This window comes from Balaenoptera acutorostrata, chromosome 4 (assembly GCF_949987535.1).
Source record: "Balaenoptera acutorostrata chromosome 4, mBalAcu1.1, whole genome shotgun sequence".
In the NCBI taxonomy this organism is placed as follows: Eukaryota; Metazoa; Chordata; class Mammalia; order Artiodactyla; family Balaenopteridae; genus Balaenoptera; species Balaenoptera acutorostrata.
In genome coordinates, this window is record NC_080067.1 from 7,507,467 (window position 1) to 7,524,655 (window position 17,189).

Here is a 17,189-nt window from a genome sequence, read left to right on the forward strand (position 1 = left end):
GTCCTGTGGTTGGGACTCAGCACTTTCACTGCCGTGGTCCAGGTTTGATCCCTGGCCGGGGAGCTAAGATCTTGCATGCAGTGCGGTGTGGCCAAAAAAATTAAAAATTAAAAAAAAAAACAAAAAAGAATATCCTTAAATTTAGAAAATACATACTTATGTATTTAAGAAGAAAAAACCATGATGTAAATGCAACTTATTCTCATATGGTCCAGGAAAAAAGTATAATACACACAAATACACACACACACAGACTCGTATATATGATATCAGTCTGTGTGTGTATCTGTGTGTGGACACGCACGCACACGCAAACACACATATGAGAGCAAATGACAAAGCAAATAGGGCAAAATGTTACCAATAAGTAAAGTTGGGTAAAAGGTACATGGGATGCTCCTTGTTACTATTCTCATGACTTTTCTGTAAGTTTGAAATTATTTCCAAATAAATAGTTTTTTAAAAAAATCATTCTTCCATCTAGAATTTGATAATCAAATGTAAAAGGACCCTACTTTCATTTCAAATGGTCTTCCAAGAGCCTGGTACAAAGCATCCATATAATTACCCAAGAATGGCCAACCCCTGACTTGTGGGAGAAGCTCCCTTCCGCTCAGCGCTGTTGCCCACGGCGTCCAGGGCATGGGGGCGGCGGGGGACGCGGGGGGGGGGGGGGTGCGTCAGGGACTGGGAGGCTCCACCACCTTGCATCTCCCAGCAGGGTGGACCCTACCACCCCGCAGGGCTGAGTCAGACTTGCAGACACCCAGGGTGCCGGAGCGACCTGCCAAACCCTGCTGCCAGGAATCACAGTGCAGCTGTGGCCTTGCTGGGAACAGGAGATGCACTGTCACTGCAGGCCGTGACCTTCACTCACTCCGCTCTGGCCCCGCAGATCTGTCCTGCACGTCTCCTGCGGACAGCGGGCCAGCCGTCACACGCCCTGCGGCGGGACCCGGCGGCTGCTGGGCAGGCTGCTACCACAGCTCCGCTCCCCTGGACCGGCAAGAGAGCAAACGGCGCAGCACCTGTAGGGTCTGTGAGCTGTTCCAATACGGTTTTTGTTCATGGGGATTTGAGGTCAAGGCTAGAAGAGGTCAAATGAAGTTTTTCAATGAAAGCTTCTGAATTGACTACGTGCAAAAGGCTTATAATTTAACAGTAGTTTCCTAAAATGGAAAAGAATCTGGAAAAGAATAGATAGATAGATAAACTGAATCACTTTGCTGTACACCTGAAACTATCACAACATTGTTAATCAACTATACTCCAATATAAAATAAAAAGTTAAAAAAATATAATTCATTTTTAAAAATTTGTTTAGGGCTTCCCTGGTGGCGCAGTGGTTGAGAATCTGCCTGTCAATGCAGGGGACACAGGTTCGAGCCCTGGTCTGGGAAGATCCCACATGCCGCAGAGCAACTGGGCCCGTGAGCCACAACTACTGAGCCTGCGCGTCTGGAGCCTGTGCTCTGCAACAAGAGAGGCCGCGATAGTGAGAGGCCCGCGCACCGCGATGAAGAGTGGCCCCCGCTTGCCGCAACTAGAGAAAGCCCTCGCACAGAAACGAAGACCCAACACAGCCATAAATAAATTAATTAATTAAAAAAAAAAAAAAAAAGAGTAAGAACCTTAAGAGAGTTCAGTCCAACAGAAATATAATATGAGCCACATACATACTTTTAAATACTCTAGTAACCACTTTACTTTTTCTTATAATATATGATCAAGAAACACTTATTTTATTTTTTTAAATTTCTTTTGGCCGCTCCATGCCGCTTATGGGATTTTTGTTCCCCGACTAGGGATTGAACCCGGGCCCCCGGCAGTGGACGCACGGAGTCCTAACCACTGGACAGCCTGGGAAGTCCCTAGTAACCACTTTAAAAAAGGTAAAAAGAAATAGGTGAAATTCGTTTTAATATATTTTATCTAACCTAATATATACTAAATATTTCAACATGTACTCAATCTTAAAAATATTTTACATTCTTTTCTCACACTAAGTCTTCAAAATTGGTGTGCGTTTTCCAAGGGCAGCACATTTCAACTCGATCAGCCACAGGTGGCTAGTATGTTGCACAGGACAGGTACCGATCATAAACCGTGAAACCTCCTCCGCAAATAAATGCAACCAGCCGTCTCTTTAGTATTACTGAATGTAATGGATACCTACTAATGAAGAAACAATCCAATTACGCCCAAGGAACTAAATGTATTAGGAACTAGAGAAAAAGTCAGTCCTTCATCTCAGTCCAGTATAGAAAACCAACAAGGGTATAGAGAACTACAGTTATACAAGCAGGAACACTGCAGTGCAGCTCCAGGAAGTCCTTTATTGTCTGTACCAAGGGCTGGGGTAGTCAGGCCTTGGAGGTGAGTAGGGTTCCCCCAGCAGAGAAAGAAGGAGGGGCATGGCAGGCGCTGTGCACCTCCACATCCAAGGCAGAGGTGGGAGAAAGTGTGAAGACCCTTCAGAGAAGGTGGAGCAGCCCCGGGACCAAAACGCAACCCAGGAGGAGGAAAGGCCTGACCCACCTCGCACGCTCAGCTGAAGTGGGCCTTCATCCCGAGCATGAGAGGCCGCCCAGTGGGCTGAAGCAGGAGAATGTGACCTAATGTGGTCGCTAGTGCTTTCTTGGGAAGCCAGGTGCGCAAGCATGGAGATGGGGCCTCCAGGTGCTGCTGCAGATGCGACCACAGAAGGCAGAGAAGCAGCTTGAATCCAGGCAGAGCTGGCGGGAGGTGCACTCAGACAACATCCACAGGACTTCGTGACCCGAGGAGCACGGGGAAAAGTAATAACCTACATCAGGTGAGCACGAAAAATGCCACCAGGTTTATCCCCTAACTGCGGCTGTACCAGACTCACAGCTCCTGACAGCTCTGAAGCCCATGTAGAAAAACAGAGGACCCCCAGACAAGAGGAATATGCAGACCTGACCCAGGCGGCTGTGTCCGTGTGCTGGCCAGGCCCCGTACTTCTGTCACTTGGCATCTGCCCGGGACATGTGTAAATGGGGACCAGGTGTGACTAAGTGGTGAAGGGGTTTGCAAATGCGGCAAAGCCAGAGAAGAGGTGTTGGATCAATAGTCCATGAGAAAAATACTGGTAAGATACTTCATACTGCTCAAGAAATAAGCTCTGGTGTAATTGTTAATGCTGGTCTTTACTTTCCTTGGAAAGTTTCTACCGTAAATAAGCAGGTAAGCAGAGGTAACCATAGGAATATATACCAATTTCCACTTCTGTAATGTTTAAATATATGTGTGTGTATCAGAAAAAAACTGATGACATTAAATAACAGTCAGAAACCGGGACTTCCCTGGTGGCGCAGTGGTTAAGAATCTGCCTGGCAATGCAGGGGACACCGGTTTGAACCCTGGTCCGGGAAGATCCCACATGCCACGGAGCAGCTAAGCCCATGTGCCACAACTACTGAGCCTGCACTCTAGAGCCCGCGAGCCACAACTACTGAGCCCACGTGCTGCAACTACTGAAACCCGTGCGCCTAGAGCCCGTGCTCCGCAACAAGAGAAGCCACTGCAAAGCAAAGCCCACGCACCGCAACGAAGAGTAGCCACTGCTCGCTGCAACTAGAGAAAGCCTGCACGCAGCAACGAAGACCCAATGCAGCCAAAAATTTAAAAAAATCAAATTAAAAAAAAAGAGGAAATAAAAAATCAGAAACCTTCATAAAATTGCAAAATATGATCAATAGTCAAATTTAATAATCAGTATGTTCAGGCACAGTTCAGAACAATGGACTCCAAAATGACAACAAAAATTCCAATTGTGTTTTGATCACAATGGTGTTTCCTACTGTCCTGGTCATAAAAGGAGGTTGCTATTTAAACAAGCAGTCCCAAAATAAGAAATTTTGATTAATACTAAAGTAAGGAGATGTGTTTGGGCCAACTGAAGTACTTTGTTAGTATCCTTCGCCAAATTTTTATAAACTGAATGTACTTATACCAATCCCAAATATCAAATAATTTCAGAGAATGGAGTAGAATGTTCTAGACCAGCACTATCCCATAGAAATATAATGCAAGCCACACATGTAATTTTAAGTCTTCCAGCAGCAACACTGAAAAAAGAAACAGGTGAAATTAATTTGAATAATACATTTTATTAACCCAAAATATCCAAAATATTATCATTTCAACATGTAATCAAAATTAATGAGATATCTCACCTTTTTTTTCATACTAAGCTTTCAAAATCTGGCCTGTGTTTCACACCTAGAGCTCATCTCAATCTAGAGCAGCTACAATTCAAGGGCTCATTAGGCAAATGTAGCAAGTGGCTATAGTATTAGACAGCTGTAGGTCTAGACTAACAATTGCATTCTGTGGATGAAGATACTGAACAGCAAAGCGGTTAGGGGACTGGTAAACTGCCAAGCCAGGCGTAGAACTGTGAGTTTCTAACTCCTGACGGAATGTTCTTTCTATTTAATCAGCCCATCAGCCCTGCGGTAGCCCTGCGTTTGACACCCAGGAGACACAGAAGAGTATCAAATTAAGGCAGGCCAAGGACGCCTGGGATGCAAGTCACTGTCAGGAGACCGCATGAAACCAGAGCTCACTGTCAAAAGACCGTGTATGGCTGAGCCAAAGGACACCCAGCAGCAAATCAACAGACCAGACACCACCATCTCAATCAATACGCCTGACTGTTTTGTTTTGACAAGTCCAAGAACACTACATATACTGTAGGATCTAAATTCATCATATTCAGAATAGTAACTGTGAAAACAGCACAGTGCACACAAATTGAAATGTTTTTGAGAATTCAAGCTTGCATGACACTGGACAGAATTCCCTAGACCCCAACCTCTACTTTGTTGGTAATATTTAAGAAGTCATGTGCAGGAATAAGAAAAGATGCCTGGCCAAAAAAAAAAAAAAAGTGGGGAGGGAAATTGTCAAATACTAATCATTGTTAAAGCTGGCTGATGGATACAAGGCTGTTTATTAAATGATTCTTCCTACCGTGATGCATATGTGGAAGTTTCCACAATAAAAAGTTTTTAAAGGGCTTCCCTGGTGGCGCGGTGGTTGGTAGTCTGCCTGCTGGTGCAGGGGGCGCGGGTTCGAGCCCTGGCCTGGGAGGATCCCGCGTGCCGCGGAGCGGCTGGGCCCGTGAGCCGCAGTTGCTGAGCCTGTGCATCTGGAGCCTGTGCTCCGCAACAGGAGAGGCCGCGATGGTGGGGGACCCGCGCACCGCGATGAGGAGTGGCCCCCGCTTGCCGCAACTGGAGAAGGCCCTTGCACAGAAATGAAGACCCAACACAGCCATAAATAAATAAAATAAAATAAATAATAATAATTTTTAAAAAAATTAAAAAAAAAAAAAAGTTTTTAAAGGGAATTCCCTGGCAGTCCAGTGGTTAGGACTCCAGGCTCCCACTGCTGGGGGCCCGGGTTGAATCTCTGGTCAGGGAACTAAGATCCCGCAAGCCTTGCGGCCCGCCCCCCAAAAAAAGGGTCTTTAAAAAAAAAAGCGGGTGGGGAGGAGGCATAAGCCTCCTTCTAGAAGAGGAAAAAGTTTTCTTGAGCCCCGGCACTAAGACCAATAAATAATCTATGGCATTCAGGCAATAATTCCAAGAGCACTTGAAAATATGCAGACATCCCAATTCTAAGAAAGCAAACCAAATAGAGAGGAGAAAGGAACCGACAGGGGGAAAATATTTTTAAAACGCCTACAACCCCAATACCCTGAGAAAATCATTGTCAGCAATGCAACACATATCCTTCCAGATCACCTCCTGTTCGTATGTATTAAAATATTATCTAACCTAAAGAAATGAGATTATCTTCATGGTGCTGTTCTCAAGTCAGCAGCCCTGCATTTGGGAATGACCACCTTCCGGATAGTTCTCACAGGGTGACACTCAGGGCTTGGCGAGTGACAGATACCACGCTAACCAATCAGCCCCTCCTCTGAGGATTTAAATCCTGAACCAATACTCCCAGGGACAGAGGTTAATGGACCTGAATCATACAGGGTCCTGGACAGAAGGCCCATGAATTCCTGCAGCTGGGATCCCAGGACCTGACTGATACCGGGTTTCCCTCTGTTTCCAGCTTGTGGAAGCGACCAGTACTCTTCTTATGAACACGGTTTTCTCATTCAAACTGGACAGAGTTCCCATCTGTTGTTTTTAGTAAAGAACCCTAATGAGAGTAATAAGAACACATTTATCTTCCAGGTATTGTGCTAAAATTCTGATAGGCATTCATTCACTTAATCCTCACGACGCTCCCATGAGGTAAATACTAGTATTAACTCCATTTCAGAACTGAAAAACTGGAGGGCCAGGCTGATTACATAATATGCCGCAACTCACAGCTACTGGCTGTTGAGCAAGGATTTGAACTTGCGCTGGTGGATCCTGTCATTCAGTCCTCCAATTTAGCTGCTTTCTGACCTGCTTTTTTCATTAATAATACATTAAGAATATCTTTCCATGCTGCAAAACACCTCTTTTGTTAATAGCCATATTGAATTTCGTAATATATATTTTCATAATTCAACCAAGGATCTCCTCCATTGGGATATTCAGATTGTTTCTAGTTTTTTTAATATCATGAATATGGCTGTAATAGCTGTCCTTTTAATCTGAAGGCACATTTTAATTTATATTTAGGTTAACTTTCTGGCATGGATTTGTCAGGTCAAAGGATATGTACCCTTTTATTCCATTCTCGATTATGTATTGTCAAATAAGGGTACTTGTTTTCAAAGCTTGTTAAGAAATATAAAAGGGAACAAAGTTGGCTTTTCTTTGAGAAAGGCTGTTTCTGCCTTTGGGCATTCCTGTGTGTTGACCTGCTCAGAAAGGAGACAATCTGTGCAGCTAACAAAGAAAAAGGACTCTCTTTTTAAATGTTAATTGGTGTAGGATAATAGGATTTCCCAATCAATACCAAATACAGTGCAAGTCCAGTGTTTAAGGAGTTCTCTACTGCATCGTATTTCCTGAGGCAATTCTAAAGAGCATCACTCAGGGATCGATTTTGCAGAAAAGGTGAGTTAAAAGCAAAGATATTCCTGTGACTTCTGGCATCTGTCCTTTGCACTGGTTGCTTCAAAAATCAGAACTTACATTATTTGAGACACCAGTTAAATCAACACATAGATGTGATTATCAATGCTTTTATTTCTCTTGTGAGATTGATGTTCTCTATTTCCTTTTCTCAGAAGGTCACTCCAGTGCAGTAACTTCCTGAGGAGATCACGCTAGTATCTACTTTTTTGCTCTATAGGGACTGAAATCCTCTCCAGCTGAGGACAAAATAACACTTCAGACTAGACCTAACTCCAGGCTAAGGAAGGCTGATGCTCCACCATCTGATATCAGCAGGAAGCTTGAGGGAAAGATGATGGCGAAAAGGAGCCATCCATACCATATGACCCTGCAATCCCACTCCTGGGCATATATCCAGAGAAAAACATGATCCAAAAGGATGCACCCCAGTGTTCACAGCAGCACTATTCACAATAGGCAAGACATGGAAACAACCTGAATGTCCATTGACAGATGAATAGATAAAGAAGATGTCGCACATGTATACAATGGAATATTACTCAGCCATGAAAAAAGAATGAAATAATGCCATTTGTAGCAACATGGATGGACCCAGACATTTTCATACTGAGTGAAGTAAATCAGACAAAGACAAATATCATATGATATCGCTTATAAGCAGAATCTTAAAAAAATGATACAAATGAACTTATTTACAAAACCGAAACAGACTCACAGATGTAGAGAATGAACTTACGGTTATCAGAGGGGAAGGGTGTGGGAGAGGGATAGTTAGGGAGTTTGGGATCGACATGTACCCACGTTATATTTAAAATGGATAACCAACAAGGATCTACTGTATAGCACAGGGAACTCTGCTCAATATCATGTAGCAACCTAAATGGGAAAAGAATTTGAAAAAGAATAGATATATGTATATGTATAACTGAATCACTTTGCTGTACACCTGAAACTAACATGACATTGTTAATCAACTATACTCCAATATAAAATAAAAAGTCTAAATAAATAGAGACTTCCCTGGTGGTCCAGCAGTTGCGAATCCACCTTCTAATGCAGGGGACGCAGGTTCAATTCCTGGTCGGGGAACTAAGATCCCACATGCCACGGGGCAACTAAGCCAGAGCACTGCAACTACAGAGCCCAGGCACTCTGGAGCCCGTGCGCCACACCTAGAGAGAAGCCCGCGTGCCACAATGGAAGATCCTGCGTGCCGCAACGAAGACCCGACACAGCCAAAAATAAATAAATAAAGTTTAAATAAAAAAAATAAATAAACAAACAGAGCCATCCCCTTATAAAGGGTCAGATGGAAAAGACCAAAGTACATTAGTGAGAATGTTTGGCGCTGCGTCCTTGCAACACTGGACAGTAAACTGGACACAGAGACGTTCTTTGGGAGACCGGATAGCTGAAGGCAGAAAAGTAAGTAAAATAAGTACAAGAGTCCCAGATCCCTTGGGAACTGGAATTTTAATATCTCGGGAAAACGAATTCCTCAGTAACTCTTACCCACTCAAACAAAATGCAATTTAAAAAGAAAACCTGTATCCTAAAACTAGGATCAGGACACAGAAAACATATTAGCACAGGCCTGTTGACTGATTCTGGCAGAGTTTATCTGGCCAGGCTGACAATGATTATCTTGCAGGGACAGATAAGAAAGTTGAAAGGGAAAACACAAGTAAATATTTACCAAGCACAACCCCAAGGAAGAAAAGAGCCAGCAGACACAGGAAACTAAAGAATATGAAGATAAAATGAAGCATTCCCAGAAAGTTCAGGGAATCAGAAAATAATAAGAAAAATGAGAATCAGAATCAGGACATGTTACGTGTTAATCTAAGTAGCTTGGCTGCCACGTTTCATCTTATTTGGCAATCCCCTTCTCCCTCACTCCCCCGCCAACTCCGTCCCTGTCAACCAGCTCTTAGGAAAAACCGGGAAGAGACAGATGAGGAATCCATGCAAACAGTGCAGGATTTGTCTCCCACGTGAAGCCTCCCCAGCAGATTCACGAAGCTAAAGAGTCTCTTTTGTTGCCTCATATGGAGGTGAGGTGTGCAAGTCTGCTTAACCCACGAATTCAGTAATTTAGAACTTGCAGGCAACAATGACGTCGTCGGTCTCCTTGAAGATTTAGGAACTCACCGAGGGCATGGCTACAGCTCCGGCAGGATTCCGTCAGACTGACAATTATTTGCTGCAGGTCGGCTCTGGGGGGAGTGGGAGAAGGGTTGGGGTTTTTCCAGCCATTACATTTACAAGATTCCTCAGCCTAAAAAAAAAAAATGAATAGAGAAACAACGTTATGTAACAGGCAGCAATGGACTGAATGTATTACACGCGAATAATACACTCTAGTCACGTGACAGCTACCCTCCCCGCTCCAGACTTAGTAGTATTCTCTATATTCACAAGAAACGAATACAGAAAGAAAGCAAAGAAGGTGTGCGACGTGGGCCTTTGGGTTTTTTGTTGTGTTTTTGGTTTGGGTTTCTTTTCTGCTGGCTGGAATCCAAGTACTGCCTCAGAAAAAGGACCGTCCCACCCACTTGGGTAACACCGCCCCAAACGAGCCTCCATGGAGGGTCAATTCCAAGGGAGTCCATCCATGAAGCTTCCCAAAGGGATGAGCCAGACTCCTGAGGTCCCTGCAACACAGCTGGAGCTCCAGCTGCAACTCTGCCCCACGGGACTGAAGAAGTCAGCAATCTTGGGGACATGAGGAGGGACACTGCAGTTGAAGTCACACATGCAGGCTCCTCCAGGTCCTTTGGGGGGGGTCCCAGCTGTAGAATTGGACAGGACTCGCCAAGTCGTCTGGGATTTCTACCTCTGTGTATTTCCCAGGCCTCCTGTACTAGAATACTATCATTTTAGCAATGCGTGATAGAAATCTTCCTTAACCTCTTCCACTTACTTCACACCTCCCCACCTTCTTAGAGAACAGCGAACATGATTGAGCATTTCAGTGATGACTTGGGTTGTGAAGCAGAGGACAAGGATGGAAAGATACCGATTATTCCCAATTACTCTACCAAGCTACCATGCTGGGTATTCAGGGGTTGTAAGTTGTGGAAGGCAATGTGGAAGGCTTGCACTGAATGACTCAAGCCACTTAGAATTCTGCCCACTTCTGGTGTATCCTTCACCACTCCATCCCTCTCTTATTTACTGCTTCAAATCTGCTGTGGCTGGGAAACCAAAAAATGAATTGTTAGAACAACATGAGACACGAGCTGATTCATTCTGGGCCTTCTACGTGCTCTGTCCAATATGGGAGTCACAAGCCACGTGTGGCTATTGCGCACGTAAAATGTGGCTTGTGCACACTGAAATGCATTGTAGGCGTAAAATACACAGAGTTAGAAGACGGGCGCGAGGGAAAAAAAGTCTCAGTAATTTTCATATTCATTACATGTTGAGATGTCAATATTTTAGATACATGGAGTTAAATAAGATATTAAAATTCATTTGACCTGTTTCTTTTTACTTTTCTTAATGTGGCCACCAGAACATTTAGAATTACACATGTAGCTCACATTACACTTCCACTGGACAGCACTGGCCTTGAAACAAATCGCAGTAGATTTCTGTGCTTGGGCTTCGTGTTAGATCTTTTGTTCCCTCAGACGTCTCTCCTCCCTGCTTTGGATCCCGCCCCCCACCCCACCCTCCATTCCCTCGTGTACCAGATGGCTGAAGTTAACAGGAGTTTGATTTGTAGAAAATTCCAGAATGGCTGCTGCCTTGACCTCACACAGAAAACTTTCCAAGAGAGGAACAGTTTCTGAAGTATAGGCGTGTATAGGAGAGTAAGAAAAGAAAGAATAAATAATTGGCAAGGCAGGAAGGGTCAAGGTGGAAGAAGAAAAATCTGCTTTGGATGGTAAGTCCTCTCCAGGGGGCCCCGTGAACCTGGCAAGCCCAACCCGACGGCGCCTCACATTTCATCACAGCGCGGATGGGGAAGGATGGGCCCGAGGAAGGGCCTTACACCAGTAACCCCAACAGAGCAGCCCCCCGCGAGTAGCCCCCGTCCCCCTCCTCTGTTTGGCCAGGCACCAGGCAGGACCTACCGTTACCCCCACTGCTCCGCTACTAAGCTGAGCCGGGCCCTGAATTCTCTGCCATGAGCCATCCGCCTCCTTAGAGACTTGGAAAGGTCTCCGAGGCCGTGTTCTTGAGTGGGACACTCGTGAGAACCTGCTCTCCGGAAAGCAGCCCAACAGTCTCCGGAGGGGTGGAGGAGACCACCCCCCACCCCATGTGGACCCCTCCTCTTCTAATTGTGGGAGAGCTACTTGAAGGGGCTCCCACAGCCCCCGGCTTCTCTGAGCGCTTGGTCTGATCCTGCTGCCCTTTCCGAAAAGGCCTTTGGTTGGAAAAAGAAAAGTGATGACAAAACAAGTTAATTAAGGAGAGCAGGACAAACCTAAGAAGAGAAAACAGTGATAGCCAGAAACCCTGAGTTCGGAGAACTACATTCTAAGCCAGACAAAGACTATTATGCATACCGAGTCACTCACTACCACAGTACGTGCTGAGGGCCTACTATGGGCCGGGTACTTTTGCTGGGTATGGAAGGGAATGAAGAAAGATCCTGCCTGTCCTCAGTCAACACCAATAAGCACATCTTACAGTATGTCAGAGAGTGACGGTGCTCGGAAAGAAAGACGGAGCAATGGATACAGGGGGGTTCGGGGAACAGTGAGATCGAATGTGCAATTTTAACCAGGCCTTTTAGAGAAGGTGGCATTCAACCAAAGGCTTGACCATTAGGGACCTGGTGGGAGAGCATCCCAGGCAGAGGAAACAGCCGGCGCAAAGGCGAGCATGCCTGGTCTGCTCAACACAAAGGCCAGCACGGCTAGAGCACAGCAAGTAAAGGAAAGAGCCGCAGACAGCGAGGTAAGGTGGACGTGGCGGGGAATCCTATAAGGCCTCCCGGGCGATGATAAAGACTTTAGCCTGGTTACTTGATCTCCTCCCTTCCTCTCAAACAGGATCCTCCAGGCTTGAAGCAGGGACCGGAATGGAGCGCAAAGACATGAGGCAGGGTGTCTCCAAACTCATTTCTTTCTCTTTCACTTTTTCCTTTAGTCATGAGGGCCAACCATCCCCACTTGCTTTTTTCTTTTTCTTTAATGGCAATCACTAAGGCAAAAAAAAAAAAAAAAAATCCATCCATTTTCCTGTCCCTAAATTACACGAGCAAATCATCCTATTTCCTTCTTCTGTTAACTTTCAGTCCAGGACCAATGATGCATTCCATCACACGGAGAAACACCATAATTCCTAATACAATCCAGAACTTAATAAATCTGTGCTATCTGGATAGAAAGGAACGCCAACACCTTCACCAAGACCCACCGAGGGAACACAGGATTGTCATAAATGTGCCGAGCTGCCTAGTCAAGGGTTTCCTAACTTAGTAAGGCCGAGGATTTATGTCAGGGTTTGGGGTCAGTTGGATAAGGACTAAAGTTCAGAACGCTGAGGAATCATGTGACTTGGGAGTCTGTCCTCAGCAACCCCTTTAGCTTTTGACAAACATGATGGATTTTGCATCTTGGCAGGTTAGCAAACACAGCCTAAGTCTCCTTCTTTGGCAGGCTGGCTCGGGGCAGGAAGTAAAGCTGGCAGGAACTCTGTATAGACCAGAATTAAACCCACCAGAGCCAGCATCTGTCACTCCAGATTCTCAGAGAGACGGTGACCTAGTTAAGCATGAAGTTCCTCATTACAGGAAGCTGAGAAGCCAGCGTGCTCTGAATCAATCCCATACACTCCACATCTACGAGAAGAGCCATCAGCCTGGACAAAACAGGCTGGACAAAAAGGTCTGAGTCCACAGGTAAGAAACCCCTCGGTATGTGCTTGGGTCTGATGGGACCTCCCCACTGCTGTTCACACAGTGTGCGGACTGGATTAGCTCAGAAGACACTGCTAATGGGGTGGGTTCTCTCTGCATTTGCAGGGTGGTGGGAAGAATGCACAGGGAGGAGAAGGAAAAGAGTAGATAAGGGACTTCCCTGGTGGCGCAGTGGTTAAGAATCCGCCCGCCAGCGCAGGGGACGTGGCTTTGAGCCCTGGTCCGAGAAGATCCCACATGCCGCGGAGCAACTGAGCCCGTGCGCCACAACTACTGAGCCTGCGCTCTAGAGCCCGTGAGCCACAACTACTGAGCCCACGTGCCGCAACTACGGAAGCCCATGCACCTAGAGCCTGTGCTCCACAACAAGAGAAGCCACCGCAATGAGAAGCCCACGCACCACAACTAGAGAAAGCCCGCGTGCAGCAACAAAGACCCAACAGAGCCAAAAATAAATAAATAAATAAAATAAAATAAATAAAGAGTAGATAAAACACAAGCCTTTCCTGCTTTCTTTCCTGCACCATCTACCCATTCTTCAAACCCTGAGTGCCCACTGCACGAAACTCACAGGCCTGGATACTGAGACACAAGAAATCCCTGCAGAGCACGGGCTCTAGGCACACGGGCTTCAGCAGTTGTGGCACATGGGCTCAGTAGTTGTGGCTCACGGGCTTAGTTGCTCCACGGCATGTGGGATCTTCCCAGACCAGGGCTCGAACCCGTGTCCCCTGCATTGGCAGGTGGATTCTTTTTTTTTTTTTAAGAAGGAAACAATGTAAATATTTTAATAAAAACAATTCCACAGCATTTATTGTCATCTGGTAATAACATAAAGGTGAGCAAAACAATATGAATAAATGCTTTAGAACTACACTTCTAACAAAGGACACCTAAAAAAACTGTATTGCCTTCTCAACAACTTCTCACTTCATTGATCATTTCTAGTTGGAGACACTTTGGAGCAGAGTAATGTTAGCATGATCCGACCCAGTTGTTTTCTTGACTTTGTTTTAGAATGAATCTCTTCTGCATCATCTAATACGAGGTTCATATACTCATCAATACCAATGATACAGCCCTCTATCCACATATTCACTTGCTCGTAAAGCCACACCTGAATCCGAGATCTATTTTGCAAGTATCTGAAGATGAGATTGATGGGCTGCACCATCACCTTCTGCACCTTCTGGCCCTGGCCCCGGTACGCCATGGTGGAAGCTCACAGACTACACTATCCCACACACTACCTCAAAAAAAAATGGCAGGCGGATTCTTAACCACTGCGCCACCAGGGAAGTCCGCCCTTGCTTTTTGTTATGTCATAATATTTACCTTAAAAATTCAACCTAAATTACAAACAAAAGGTTGAACCATTGGCCTAAAATAGATAAGACTTTGGGATTGAATCAGATAGGTAATGCATACCTATTCCTCCTGAAGCTCTGCTTAGCAACGAGATTCCTGGAAATTTTCCCAGATAACCTGGGAGAATGAGACTGGATTTTCCTGCAGCAAAGCCCTAGGACTAGGATGTTCTTTCATGATATACTGCTTCCTCAGACCCTGGAGGAGCCAAGGGGGCAGGGATGGAGAAAAGGGGCAGAGGAAAAGGGAGCCGGGAAGGTTGAGGCAATCCTCCATCACAAGAGGCTGGCAGGAGACTGGGGAAGGGGTCCTTTCTGAGCCCTCCTGCAAGGACCTGTCCCCTTCCTCCGCAGCCCTTCAGCACCCTGCCCTCGACAAACCCACAGCAACAATAGGGGAAGGAAGGGAGGCAAACTCACAGTCAGCAAAATGTTTCATCTTAGGTTGAAGCTGGTAGAAAGGCTGCAGGTGACAGTACACAGTATCAAAGCCGTGGTCAGAAGGGTGGGCCTCACAGTGATATAAATGTGGTTTCAAATCTTAGCTCCAACATTTACTAACTGTATGAACCCGGGGTAAACCCCTTAACCTCCCTAAGCTTCCCAAGCTATAAAATGAGTATAAAATACCTATCTCACAAGACTGGTGGGGGCATTAAGTAATGAATGTGGGTAGGCGCTAGAGTGAACACAAGTGGTAATAAAGATGATGGTAATATGCTAGGAGTGCCCTGTTAGGTGAAGGATGAGCTGGAACAAGAGCTCTGTAAGTCATGATGAACTACAACAGTTAATACTTTAAAGCAAGGACCTGAAGAGGATGCAGCCAATGAAAGTAGCTTCAGGATACTGGCCCCAATCACTAGAGAATCACAGCTCTTACTGAACAGAAGATTGGACAGCTTACAAATGAAAAGTTATGCCCCTCATACATATGATCCAGCAACCCCACTCCTGGGCATTATCCAGACAAAACTCTTAATTTGAAAAGATATATGCACCCCTATGTTCACAGCAGCACTATTCACAATAGCCAAGACATGGAAGCAACCTAAATGTCCATCGATAGATGAATGGATAAAGGAAATGTGGTATATATATACATACACACACACACACACACACACACACACACACAATGGAATATTACTCAGCCATAAAAAGGAATGAAATAATGCCATTTGCAGCAACATGAATGGACCTAGAGACTATCATACTAAATGAAGTAAGTCAGACAGAGAAAGATAACTATCACATGATATCGCTTATATGTGGAATCTAAAAAGAAATGATACAAATGAACTTACTTACAAAACAGAAAGAGAGTCACAGATGTTGAAAACAAACTTATGGTTACCAAGGGGGAAGGGGGGGAGGGATAAACTGGGAGATTGGGATTGACACATACACACTACTATATGTAAAATAGATAACTAATAAGGACCTACTGTATAGCACAAGGAACTCTACACAATACTCTGTAATGACCTATATGGGTAAAGAAAATTTAAAAAGACTGGACATATGTATATGTATAACTGATTCACTTTACTGTACAGCAGAAACTAAGACAACATTGTAAATCAACTATACGCCAATAAAAATTTTAAAAAAAAAAAAGTGATGCTCCTTGCAGAGTCAATCAGCTCCCTTCCCACCACACGTGAGAACAATGGGAAGTCACTCAAAAGGCTCATGGGGTGACCTTGGTGGACATTTTTATAACAGAGTGGATGTGAAGAGAAAGAAATGTCAAGGTTACATATACACAATCACTCAGTAAGAACACAATATATCAAAACCTATGGGAAAAGGTTAAGGCAACACATAAAGGAAAACAAAGACCCTTAAATGCATTTACGGGAAAAAACAAAGATTAAAAATAAATGAACTAATCATTCCGCTCAATAATCTAGAAAAAAAGTAACAAACTCAAGGAAAATTTTTAAAAACTCAAGGAAAATAGACAAAAGAAATTAATGCAAAAAATATTTAAGGAACTCAGTAATGAACAAAAGCATATACCTACCCAGTATAATAAACGGTTGGTTTTTGAAAAGACCATTAAATTAAACAAACTCTTGACTAACTCTTGATTAGTCAAGGGGGAAAGAAAAAAGTGAGAAAAGACATAAAACTACAGATTTATTTTATAGCTTAAATAAGTACTCTGTAGAACTTTATACCAATAAATTTGAAAAACTAGATGAAACAGGTGACTTCCTGACTTCCCTCAGAAAATATAAATTATCAAACCTGATTTAATTTAAGTAGTAAAGTTTAATTTAATAAGTAGTAAAGTTTCTAACAATCCTAGAAGAAGTGAAAAGGGTGTCAAAAATCTACTCCTAAAAAAGGACCCAGGTCCACATAGTTTTATAGGAAAATTCTAGTTAACTCTCAAGGGTCATCCAACATAAATATTATGTGAACCACAGACAAAATTTTAAATTTTCTAGTAGCCAGATTTCAAAAAGTAAAAGTAGGTGAGATTAATTTAAATAACAAATGTATTTCATAACATCTAAAATGTTACCATTTTAACATGGAATTGGTATAAAAAATTATAAATAAGATATTTTACATAGTTTTTTATGCTAAGTCTTCAAAACCCAAGGGATATCTGACACGGCATATCTCAACTCAAACAAGCCATGTTTCAGGTACTCAATTGTCATCTGTGGCTAGTGGCTACCATATTGGACAGCAGGAAACCAGGTCATTGGTAATGCAAACTGTGCCAAAGCATTAGAAAAAGATTAAAAAACACATATCATTCTATGAATTCAGTATAACCCTAACAGTAAATCAAAATACAGAGAGCAAATAAACAGAAAAAGTCACCAGCTCAACCTCACAAAAACAAAAATGAAATACTTGTAA

At 44.0% G+C, this 17,189-nt stretch overlaps 1 protein-coding gene and 1 pseudogene across 2 annotated transcripts in view; both read right to left on the reverse strand.

Annotated features, from left to right (window-relative positions):
• The window catches only part of KAT2B (lysine acetyltransferase 2B), a 103,788-nt gene that overhangs the window by 60,306 nt on the left and 26,293 nt on the right, over nucleotides 1-17,189 (reverse strand). For both annotated transcript variants that reach the window (XM_057545641.1, XM_057545642.1), the window contains exon 2: nucleotides 9,213-9,339. In XM_057545641.1, the coding sequence (XP_057401624.1) occupies nucleotides 9,213-9,339 (127 nt within the window). The remainder of the gene's footprint in view (nucleotides 1-9,212; nucleotides 9,340-17,189) is intronic.
• LOC103005182 (small nuclear ribonucleoprotein E-like) lies at nucleotides 13,884-14,160 on the reverse strand (annotated as a pseudogene).